A 13,029-nucleotide genomic window follows, 5' to 3' on the forward strand; every position below is an offset into this window, starting at 1 on the left:
TTTACGGTCAAAAAATTCCAAATTAATAAAAGTAATGTAAAGTCAAAAATTGCCGGGGGTATGAATAATTACAGGTTTGCGCACGTGTGTGTGTGCGTGTGTGTGTGTGTGTATATATGTATGTATATATATTATAGGTGGGTATAGATTTTTTTAAAATCTAGATTAATCTCGGAATTAATCTAGATTAATTTAGATTAAAATGGCTTATTTAAACTCTGCCAAAGGCATCCAGAATATGTGTGCTACCCAAAAAATAAGTCTTTGAGAACGGGTTTCTCAAGCCAGGTGGCGCATTAGACCAGGGGCTCATCTCCTGTTTCCAAAATGCATCACAAACTGCTTGAGCAACTGTTCTATGATAATTAGTGATGAAAATAAATTATGTTCAATAAGATGTACTTGTGTTTACTAACTGTTTATTTCTGTCATAACTGAACTGAACAGAAATGCAATGGAGTGTGAATATATTAGTGGCATTATTGAAGTAAACACAGATATCAGTAAACACCGTCACACAAACACACACACATTGCGAAATGTGTACCTTTTTTTTCTTTTCATTTGGCGTGCGTTATTAAATTCCACAACACTCTCACCAGTCCTTACTCCTTATTTGCATCTAATACCCCAGTTTGTCACAAAGGCGTAATTGAAATAGTTAAAGTGAAACTGCCGAACTGCAGTTAAATTCAGGCATCCTGCTGATTTGATTCAGAAGGGCACTTTTTTGTCAGACGGCTCACTGGTCAGGTATACATCCGCGCTAAAATATCAAGGTGAAAGTCATCATTGTTTGCGTAGAATAGATCCAGCTCCCAACTCAACTTTGAGAATAGATCAACGGCGGTATTTTTTATAAGTCTCGTGTTAACGCAGCATGTTAACGCCGATAACAGCTCAGCACTAATGTATATATACAGTACTGTATATAAGTACACCCCCTTTATAAAATGAATATTTTTATCAATTTCTAAGTAAATATGGCAGATCTTTTTTGGTACCTTTTAAACAAAACTATGTTATTGAACAGTTATATCAAATAAAATAAAAGTTTGGTCAACTAATATGCTTAAGAAAAGAAATATAAAATATCTTTCAAATTGGAAAGTAATATAATTTCAAATTGTTTATTGCAAGCAAAAAAACTACAATAATTATTTTTTAAAAAGTGATAAACTACAAAATGTTTATGTTTCTCTTGATATTTTTTTCTCTTTATTAAATATTTTTTTAATATTTACCCCCAACATTAATTTGGGTGTACTGATTTTTTCTAGTTTTGGCTTTGGTTCTGACTAATATGATGTATCTGCACCAATGTGTTATTGTAAAGCAACTTATTGAAAATATTAATTTAAAAGAGAGACCTGTAAGGGGTGTACTCAATAATGCTGAGCACTATATAGATCACTTATAGTACTATAATATTTATTTTATTACTGCTACCATTTTACTGTCAGTTTTTTTTTTTGCCTGTGATGTTTAGATGTGGATGGCGGAGCCGTGAAAGTCGGTGGTGCCAAGGGATCGCCTCCATCAGGCGACTACAAGGTTAGTCAGTTGTAAAATCCGATTTGGTATTAGTCAAATTAAAAGGGATAGTTCACCAAAAACACCAAAAAAAGTTTTTTTGTTGTTGTTTTATTTGTTTTTTTGTTATTTGTCTGTTGTTATTTGCTCACCCTTCACTTCCAAACTTAAGTTTCTTTCTTCTGTTGAACAAAAAGAAGATATTTGGAAGAAAGCTGAAAACCTGTAACCATCGACTTCCATAATGTTTGTTTTTCTTTTATTGAAAGTCAATAGCTACAGGTTTTTAACTTTCTTCAAAATTTCTTCTTTAGTGTTCAACAGAGGAAACTCATCAAGGTTTGGAATTATTTGGAATTGGAGTGAGAATAATTAGTGAGTTTTCTTAATAATTAGTGAGTATTCTTAATGCAAATAAGATTGGTTATGGTTTGTATTTTGTCTTCTCAAGGTTTGCGCCACATATATGGATGGGTTCAGGGCGACAGCAGTTTGTCCTGTTGGTGGCCCGAGAGCGGTGGAGAAAGCTAGAAGAACAGCGGAGAGCATAATCAAAAGGTTGAGGGCTTATTCTTATGGGATTGCATATCGATCAAATATGAACACATTTTAAGGCATAATGAGATTTGAAGTTGTTAGTAGTGCTATAGTAACATTTCATCATGAATCCTCATCTGTAGGACCCAGCGAATTTTCAAACAGCTGGGTTTGGAGGATTATACTGAAGTCAATATTCAAGTTCTGGGTGCTGAGGACACATATGGACCCCATGCAGTCAATACAGTAGGTTGGCTGTTTCTGTTTTCTCTTCATTTACAGTTAGAACAAATAACCTACAGTTTGTGAAGTCTGCTTTTGATTATGCAGGGAGTTCGTGAGGCCGTGGTTTGGATGGCCGTCCATCACAAGCAGAAGAAAGCACTGGAGTTTTTCTCCAGAGAGGTCGCACCAGCGGGAACTGGCATGGGTCAGTAAATACCCTAGCAAAGTCTTATCCCATTCTCAGATCACAGTTCATTAAAACCCAAAGAACATTAAAAACAACTGATTTCTTTTTGTCCCTCTACAGCTCCAGGACTCACAGCAATTGTAGGAGGGCGACCAAGAATGTGTGTGGAACTTAGTAATTCTTTAAAGAAAAAAAAACTGTTTAAAAAGGAACCAGCAAATGTTGCATATAAATAATTGAAAACATCTAATTGTCTTTATAGATCCCCAGTGCTGAAGCCTTTCTTTTTCCTGTATCCCAAATCAGATCTTGAGGTATTACCATAATTACATATTTCATTCATTCATTCATTTAGATTTTTTATTACTGTATTTTTTTTTAGCAAAATACCATATTTTTTTATTTTTATTCATTAATTTAATCAATATTTTTTATTATTGTTAGTATATTTTAGCAAAAAAACCTTTTTCAGAACTATTTTACATACATTAATTTGATCTTTTTTATTATTGTTAATTATTTTAGCAAATTACTGATTTTCATATTTATTTATTAATACATTATTTTGATCCAGATCTTTTTAATATTGTTACTTGTAGCAAATCACCTTTTTGTTTATTTATTTATTCATTCATTCATATGTCTATTTATTTATTTATTTATTCATTCATTTATTTGATCAAATTTTTTATATTGTTTATTATTTTAGCAAATTACTTTATATATATATTTATTCATTCATTCATTTAACCTAGATTTTTTATTTTTCTTTTTTTAGCAAATTACTTTTTTCATATTTATTTATTTATTCATTAATTCATTCATTTAATTTTTCATTCATTCATTTGATGAATACTTTTTGTTATTGTTAATTATTTTAGCTAAATACTTTTTTCATATTTATTTTTTCATTCATTAATTCATTAATTTTATTCCAGATCTATTTATTATTGTTATTTTTAGCAAATTACCCTTTTCATATTTATTCATTTATTTATTTATTTATTTATTCATTCATTCATTCATTCATTCATTCATTCATTCATTCATTCATTTATTTATTTATTTAATTATTTATTTAATTATGATCTATAATTTATAATTGATCTATAATTTTATTATTGTTAATTATTTTAGCAAGTTACTTTTTATTCTTATTTATTCATTCAATCATGTAATCTAGATTGTTTTATTGTTCAATTTTTAGCTAAATCATTTTTTATATTTATTTATTCATTTGTTCAATAATTCTTTCATTCATTTAATCTATATTTTATTATTATTATTATTATTAATTAAGCAAATTACATTATTTATATTTGTTTATTTATTAATTTATTCATTCATTCATTCATTCATTTAATCTATTGTTTTTTTGTTTTTGTTTTTTAGCAAAATTCTTTTTTGAGTACAATTATGAGATTAAAATGTACCAAGGTAGTAGCAGTATTATTATTATTCTTTGGTAGAATATTTCAAATGAATGTATATAAATAATTAATGCAGTGTTAGTATTTATGTAAATACATGTCTTAAGATGAATGGAAAGATGGCTTGAATAACCTGACCAATTTATGTTCAATTTCAATATCTGATACCATGTATCATCATAGTGATACTGTAAAGCCAAAAAGGGCATTAAAAATTCTCTCTCTTATTGGATTGCAAAGATTATGGAAATGGATATTTAAAAAGTATTCATATGGTTGATTAGGTGAACTAATGAACTGTAATTGGTGATTTCAGGTGCAAATTCATGTGAATGGGGAGCATGTGGAGACACACAGAGAGGCAGTTTCAGAGCCTTCATTAGGAGAAACACACAACTCCTCCCTTCGGTCAGAGGAGAGCAGCCTATCTTCCACAGGTAATCTGATGACTGGTTAAATAAGATGACACATATACAAACTCAAACCTGGTATATTAAAAGTTTGAGAAATTAATAGTTCACATCCAGAATGGAAATTCTGCCATTTTTTTCAACCTTTAATTGTTGCAAATCTGTATTGTTTCTGTATGAGGTTTATTTTTAATGTTGGTGTCCGAACAAAAGAAAGAAGGATATAGATTAAAGGTGGATTTGACACATTCTACATTGTAAAAGCGCTTTATATATAAAGATGAATTGAATTGAATTTAAACTCGAACTGATTTGGAAATGCATAAAGGTCAATGGTGAACATCAACTGGATGTGGAAGACAATTTTTTTATTTTAGACCTCTTTTAACATCTTTAAATTGATCAAAAGTTGACAATAAAAGGCCAAATCGTAAGATTTAAATAATTTTGTAAAATATGTTCAAAAAAGATATAATTATTAAATTAAATGGTGATGGAAATATTGTCACAATTTAAAACAGTATTACTGTCTTTTATAATAAATACAACCTTAATGATCAAAAAGAGACTCAAAATAGTTTAATTGCAATAAATTTTCTAAATGTTTACTTGTAAACACTTTTAATAAGACGCAACCACTGTTTAGAAACAGTATTAGTTTTGGGATTAAATTTAAATTAAATTAGATTTGACTCTATTCCATAGTAGTTTGGGTTCCATTAGTTAATAACATTATCTACGATTAACTAACAGTGAAACATACTTACCCTTCAATTTAAATTCAAATTTTATTTTATTTAAATGTCACACAGTATGACAGTATGATATGCAGTAAAATGCTAACTTTTTTACTCTTAATATTACATACAGTTGAAGTCAGAATTAAAAGCCCCCCTGAATTATTAGCCCCCCTGTTTATTTTTTCCCCAATTTTTGTTTAACAGAGAGAAGATTCTTTCAACACATTTCTAAACATATTAGTTTTAATAACTCATTTCTAGTCGTAACTGACTTTAACTGTATTTATTTGAAACATTTACATATTACATTATTAATGTCAATCAATGTATATGTTAATATTATTCGATTATTTGATTTGTTCATGCACTAGCTGTCAAAAGTTTGGGGTCAGTTTTTTTTCATGTTTTTTTAAAGAAAAATATTCTGTTCATCAAGGTGGCATTTATTATAAGAAAAAACGTTAAATTGTTAAATATATATATTAATATTTTAAATAACTGCTTTCTTATTGTATGTAGTTTCAAATGAAATGATTACACCAGTAATTGTTGCTTTTATTACTGTTACCATTAAGAATAAGAATAATATTTAATAGAGTGATTTCTGAAGGATCATGTGACTCTGAAGACTGGAGTAATGAAGTTAAAAATGTATCTTTAAAATCACTGGAATAAATCAAATTAAATTATAAACTACTTTTGAACAGTTATTTTACAGTGCAATAACATTTCCCAATTTTACTGTGTTTTTGATTAAATAAATGCTGCCTTGGTGAGCAGGAGAAGCTTATTTTAAAACATTTAAAAATCCTACTGACCCCAAACTTTTGACCAGTAGTGTGCTTAGCAAAACAAAACAAAAAATGATTATAACTTTGTAATTGTTAATAACCACAATTAATAGTGTAATGAATACATTACTCATTGTTAGGTAATGTAGTTCATGCATTACAAAAACATAAGGTCCCATTTTAAAACATTATGTAATATGCTCCAAAGGTGCCTGAATACTTTTACAAATAATAGTTTTTTTGTGCTTTCCAACTCTAGGATTTAGTTCTTAAACCTTTTCTCAGATCAGCATATTATGCGATTGATCCTTTTTAATGACTTTTTTAAAAAGCTTCTTTTATTTCCACATGGAGACAAGCGAGCAGTGTTTGATATGACCTACTTCAAGGTGGAGGTGATTGGAATGTTTGAGCAACAAACTCTGCTTGAAAGAACTGGGCTTAAGCCTTGTTTTAAGGGCCAATGCGATTGTGCTACCCGGAGAAGGTTTTCTAAGATGCCTTGCACCGGAATCCAGTGCTGCTTGTTTTCCCAGAGTCCTTTGCTTGTGGCTCTCTGAAAGGCGCAACCTTTGTAGTGTCCTGGCAGTGTTTGCTCCAGTCTCTTTATCTATCTGCCACTTCTCAGTTGCACTAAACAAGCTGCTAAACCCTCGAAATAATCAGGGACATCCTTTCATTGCATCTAGTGTTTGAGCACACGCAAGCGCTGACTGTTACGCACACACTCGCATTCATTCTCGAATACGCAAGAGCCGTGCACACAAACACAGGAGGACTTAAATACAAATGAATGCAATAAAAAGCAACCGACTCTTGTTTTTCCTGCTTTGTTTCACTCTTCTTTCTTTGTAAATCTGCACAGACACAAACAGACAGGAGAACCTGGAGCCACGGTGATTAGAGCATTACAGAGGGCTGATTGTCAGAGAGGCTTCTAACATTACAGCAGCCCAGGGGCATTTTTTCCGAGACACAAAAACTGATTAATAGTGATGTAGCCAATGATGAGCAGATAAAACAATTAGACTGAGAAAATAAATAGCATCACTGCTGATATTGATAGCTAACCCCAAAACCTACAATCATGTCAGTGTATATCAATCACTTGTTTTGTCTTTGAAACATAAATGGACCACAAAAGCCATTTTTGGTCATTGAGATTTTGTGCATTATCTGAAGGCTAAATAAATAAGCAATATCACAGAAGTATCAGTGTGATGTGGCTGTATACTGTGTGATGTGACGATGTACAGCCACATTGCAATGCAGCTGACATCAGAACAGCAGAAACCCATTCACTAACGCCACTTTAGAGCTAGTATTTGAATGATTCTAGCATAATGTCTAAAATTATGACAAAACAGGTGATTTTTGCTCACATTTTTAGATTATAGGGCTGAACAGCATGAAATGCCATCAGTCTACTCTACAGAGTATTTCTCTGGCGTGCGTTTCCCAAAGAACGACGTAACTCGCGACTGAACTATCATAGTATGATGCATTGTTTGGGAAAAGAACGATGTGGTGAAGAGTGTTTTCCAAAACCTGTAGTTTCTCTGTCGCAGATCCATCGTTTAAACCACGCTAGTTATAACGTAAAACGCCCATAATTATGCTCTTAACGGGGTGGTAATGTAATCAGGGAAGTGACACTGACAACAGGGGTGTGGATCCAAATGCAGGTTTATTAGCAAGGTCAGGTAAGCAATGGTAAACACAGGGGCAAACAGATGTATACAGGCAATCCAGAGTCGTAGTTAAACTAACAGGCAGATGGTCACAAGGCAGGCAGCAAACAGGAAAAACAAATAAACGAGGCGAGGGTCAAAAACAAGGCAAAGTAAGACAAAGGAAAACGCGTTGTAATGTCACTAAATAGATAACAAGTCTCAGCAACATTGTGAGTTAGTGTGCTTCATTTATAGTCCATAAATCAATCAGTGGGCTGCTTCACCTGTGAGTGTCTAATCAGTGGAAGTTTGGAGCAGGTGTGAGTGTTTGTTGCATGATTGAATCTGTAGTTCATTATGAGGCAGGATTGTAGTTCGTGTGAGTATGAATGTTTTTCAGCGATCTCTGGTGGTTAGATCGCTGGTGGTCATGACAGGTAACAACTAGGGTTGAGCCAATAGACGATGCCATCGTCCATCGCCGATGGCCAATAGACAACAGAATGCTGAGCGAGCATCGCAGATGCCCCGCCCCTGTCGCAAACACGCTCGAGAACAATACACACTTAAGCCCAGTTTACACTAATACATCTTAGTGTTAAAATGGCATTTTGGAACAAAAATAATCCACATCCACACCGTGTTTTACCTTTCATTTCTGAACAGCCCCCCGTTCGCTGAAAACGCACATCACTTGACCAAACACATACACACACACACACACAGACACAAGTGGTGTTCACTGCTGCGCTTCTCTCTCAGAGCTCCAGAGAAAGAGAGCAGTGCACGTCTTTATCAAGGTTGAATGGCTGGATCGTGTTTCACTACAGTTGTCAGATGTGATATTCAGTCATCCCAGGCCTCCTAGAATTTCCGGGAGTCTCTATGCATTTGCAGGACTCATAATGCCCGCAAACGAGTGATAATCTCCCAGGAATCACGTGTCTCCCTCCCAGTCCTCAAATAAGTCATGCACCCTTATCACCCCCGGATCCCTCCTCGCTCTTCAGACACATTGCGCGCAGTCTATCAACGCATTTTTTGTCAACACATTTCTAATCATATTAGTTATAATAAGTCATTTCTAAAAACTGATTTATTTTATCTTTGCCATGATGACAGTAAATAATATTTGACTAGATATATTTCAAGACACTTCTATACAGCTTAAAGTGACATTTAAAGGCTTAACTAGGTTATTTAGGTTAACTAGCAGGTTAGGGTAATTAGGCAAGTTATTGTATAATGATGATTTGTTCTGTAGACTATCAAAAAATAGCTTAAAGGGGCTAATAATTTTGTCCTTAAAATGCCTTTTTAGAAATGAAAAGCTGCTTTTATTCAAGCCGAAATAAAACAAATAAGACTTTCTCTAGAAGAAAAAATATTTTCAGACACACTGTGAAAATGTCCTTGTTCTGGTAAACATCATTTGTGAAATATTTAAAAAAAGAAAAAATCTAAGGGGGTTAATAATTCTGACTTCAACTATATTAGTGTTGCTATGTGGTTTTAGATGCTATTTTCTAAAGTCTCAAATAAAACTCTATGCCAAACATATTCTTTGCTCTAAATTACTGTGTATATAGAGTACATAGTAAAATCAGTGTAAAAAAATACTATACGTTTGTTAAGATGCCATTTTCTGTCTATTTTTACACATGCTTTGCCCTAAAGAAGGTTTAATCCAAAGTTTTAAATGTTTCAATACAATTTTTCATATTTTCACACAACAAAGTAAGTGTTTTTACAAAGATGTTGTATAAATATTACCAAAAATGTAATCTTTCTCTTAAAACAAAGCATTTTTTTGCAAGCCCAACGACTCCAAATTTTAAAGAGCAGAAGAAATGTTGATTTCTATTTGCATATTCTAATTTAAATGAGGGAGCAGATCAGGCTGACCATGACTTAAATGGGATCAGATGCTAGTTAAACCTGCCAACTGCTGAATTTAATTATCGAATTGTCTCTCCTCAAGATCTGCCCTCTGGGCCGCATACCTTCAGACTGGAGGAGTTAGCATACACGCGCAGCGGAGACAAAGGGGACTCCGCAAACATCGGTAAGTGTCTCCCCATGTGCTTTCACACGCACTGAATAATATTTCCACCATGAGGCAACTTGCTTACTACATGTCCGTGTCACACCAAAAAAAAAGCTTTTCTGGCAGTGAATGCTGGGAAACTTCTGGGTCAACCCATGTTCTCTAACCACAAACCGCGAATCGCAGCTCACTGTCTGCAGCCCAAAAGGCAACACTCTCTTGTGATGTGGCAGCGTGCCCTAGTCTTAACTTCATCTTCACTGTGACGGGTGCTTATATTTCATCCGCAGTAGACTGAGAGTCTGTGTTGATTTTGCTTTCTTTATTAATGTTTTGAGGACATCATTTGTTAGCTTTTCTCATATTGATGTTGATTGTCAAACTTGTACTGTGTATAAATATCTGTCTGTCTCTCTATCTAAACGTCTGTTTTCTTATATCATAGAATAATAAATACAAGTAAATAAAATAGATAAATATAAAATAAATTAGGATACTCCTGGAAATTGTTTTTAGCTCATTTGTATGTATACTGTGGTCGAAGCTTAATATACTGTACAGTAAGTATACTGTGGTAAACACTTAATATACTGTAAAGTAAGTACACTGGTAAACACTTAATATACTGTACAGTAAGTACACTGTGGTAAACACTTAATATACTGTACAGTAAGTATACTGTGGTAAAAACTTAATATACTGTACAGTAAGTACACTGTGGTAAACACTTAATATACTGTACAGTAAGTATACTGTGGAAAACACTTATTATACTGTACAGTAAGTATACTTTGGTAAACACTTAATATACTGTACAGTAAGTACACTGTGGAAAACACTTAATATACTGTACAGTAAGTATACTGTGGTAAACACTTAATATACTGTACAGTAAGTATACTGTGGTAAACACTTAGTATACTGTACAGTGGTAAGTACATTGTGGTAAACACTTAATACTGTACAGTAAGTATACTGTGGTAAACACTTAATATACTGTACAGTAAGTATACTGTGGTAAACACTTAATATACTGTACAGTAAGTATACTGTGGTAAACACTTAATATACTGTACAGTAAGTACATTGTGGTAAACACTTAATATACTGTACAGTAAGTATACTGTGGTAAACACTTAATATACTGTACAGTAAGTATACTGTGGTAAACACTTAATATACTGTACAGTAAGTATACTGTGGTAAACACTTAATATACTGTACAGTAAGTATACTGTGGTAAACACTTATTATACTGTACAGTAAGTACACTGTGGTAAACACTTAATATACTGTACAGTAAGTATACTGTGGTAAACACTTAATATACTGTACAGTAAGTATACTATGGTAAACACTTATTATACTGTACAGTAAGTATACGGTGGTAAACACTTAATATACTGTACAGTAAGTACACTGTGGTAAACACTTAGTATACTGTACAGTGGTAAGTACACTGTGGTAAACACTTAATATATTGTACAGTAAGTATACTGTGGTAAACACTTATTATACTGTACAGTAAGTATACTGTGGTAAACACTTAATATACTGTACAGTAAGTATACTGTGGTAAACACTTAGTATACTGTACAGTGGTAAGTACACTGTGGTAAACACTTAATATACTGTACAGTAAGTATACTGTGGTAAACACTTAATACTGTACAGTAAGTATACTGTGGTAAACACTTAATATACTGTACAGTAAGTATACTTTGGTAAACACTTATTATACTGTACAGTAAGTATACTGTGGTAAACACTTAATATACTGTACAGTAAGTATACTGTGGTAAACACTTAGTATACTGTACAGTGGTAAGTACACTGTGGTAAACACTTAATATACTGTACAGTAAGTATACTGTGGTAAACACTTAATATACTGTACAGTAAGTATACTGTGGTAAACACTTAATATACTGTACAGTAAGTATACTGTGGTAAACACTTATACTGTACAGTAAGTACACTGTGGTAAACACTTATTATACTGTACAGTAAGTACACTGTGGTAAACACTTAATATACTGTACAGTAAGTATACTGTGGAAAACACTTAATATACTGTACAGTAAGTATACTGTGGTAAACACTTAATATACTGTACAGTAAGTATACTGTGGTAAACACTTAAAATACTGTACAGTAAGTATACTGTGGTAAACACTTAATATACTGTACAGTAAGTATACTGTGGTAAACACTTAGTATACTGTACAGTGGTAAGTACACTGTGGTAAACACTTAATATACTGTACAGTAAGTATACTGTGGTAAACACTTAATATACTGTACAGTAAGTATACTGTGGTAAAAACTTAATATACTGCCATGGTTGAAAGCTAATTTAAAATTGTCTAATTTGAAAATCACTGCCATGCTTTTTGTTTTTTGACCATAGTCTCAGGGTTTTTTTAAATGGTACATACATTTTGTAACAACATTTTGCATCATGCTAATATTTCTATTATTAACAGTTAATATTGCACATAATGATGATCCAAGTGCGTAATTATATTTAAAACACCATTAATTTCTGTTTTAGGTGTTATTGCAAGACACCCACAGTACTTCCCATATCTAAAGAAGTTTATAACTGCTGAGGTCGTGGAGCAGTATTTCCAACATTTAATCAGAAAGGATCAGACTGGCCAACCCTCCGTCATACGGTAAGACGACATTTAAGAAATGTGCTAGTAAGCCTCTTTCCACCTCACCACACTGGTGAAAGATATAGCTCATTAGTTTGAAGAGGAGGAAAGTAATTAAAAATGATCATCATAAAACACACATTACAGTTTGTTACAAGCCTGTACTTAAGGACATCATTACTGGTCAGTTACAACATCTAACGTAAAATAAACACAAAATAAACTTTAAATAGGCTACTCAAGATTTGTATGGATTTTTTAAAAAGTGTGTGCATGTTTTTGTTAAATATCAGGACACAAATGTGTGTAATTACATGGGTATTACAAGGCAATTGTGAATTATGAGGACATTGCTAATGTCTACATTTCTCAAAAAGCTTATAAATCAAACTGATTTTTTCAGAAAGTAAAACTACACACAGTTTCTGTGTTGGCTGTGTTTAGGGATAGGGTAGGAGTAGGACAATAGAAAATAAATTTTGTGCTCTATAAAAACAATGGAAATATATGGAATGTCCCCACAATTCACAAAAATCAACCTGCGTGTGTGTGTGTGTGTTTCTGTGCAGATTTATTGGTGGAAAGATTTATTCAGTGACACAAAGTTGTGGACATGGGTATGACCTTGTTGTACTCTGTTAAGGTGATTTACAGGGACACACATCAAGTTCAAAATGCTTAAAAAACATACTTAACGTGGTCTTTTGACTCAGTACAAATAAACACAAAATAAACAAATTAAGCAACAAAATCTGTACAGATTTTTTTAAATGTGTGTGCGTGTGCATGTTTTGTG

At 32.7% G+C, this 13,029-nt stretch overlaps 1 protein-coding gene across 2 annotated transcripts in view; it reads left to right on the forward strand.

Moving 5' to 3' along the window:
• The window catches only part of lratb.1 (lecithin retinol acyltransferase b, tandem duplicate 1), a 38,606-nt gene that overhangs the window by 10,144 nt on the left and 15,433 nt on the right, over nt 1-13,029 (forward strand). Inside the window, exons 10-19 of one of the 2 annotated variants that reach the window (XM_021475956.3) lie at nt 1,490-1,554; nt 1,985-2,091; nt 2,214-2,316; nt 2,401-2,500; nt 2,603-2,642; nt 2,745-2,796; nt 4,229-4,349; nt 9,508-9,591; nt 12,128-12,251; nt 12,803-12,949. In XM_021475956.3, coding sequence (XP_021331631.1) covers nt 1,490-1,554; nt 1,985-2,091; nt 2,214-2,316; nt 2,401-2,500; nt 2,603-2,642; nt 2,745-2,796; nt 4,229-4,349; nt 9,508-9,591; nt 12,128-12,251; nt 12,803-12,875 — 869 coding nt within the window. In that variant the 3' untranslated portion in view covers nt 12,876-12,949. Of the gene's footprint in view, nt 1-1,489; nt 1,555-1,984; nt 2,092-2,213; nt 2,317-2,400; nt 2,501-2,602; nt 2,643-2,744; nt 2,797-4,228; nt 4,350-9,507; nt 9,592-12,127; nt 12,252-12,802; nt 12,950-13,029 lie in introns of those variants that run through there. The other variant, XM_009306315.5, reaches the window with a different exon arrangement.

The sequence above is a fragment of the Danio rerio genome, chromosome 1 (assembly GCF_049306965.1).
Source record: "Danio rerio strain Tuebingen ecotype United States chromosome 1, GRCz12tu, whole genome shotgun sequence".
In the NCBI taxonomy this organism is placed as follows: Eukaryota; Metazoa; Chordata; class Actinopteri; order Cypriniformes; family Danionidae; genus Danio; species Danio rerio.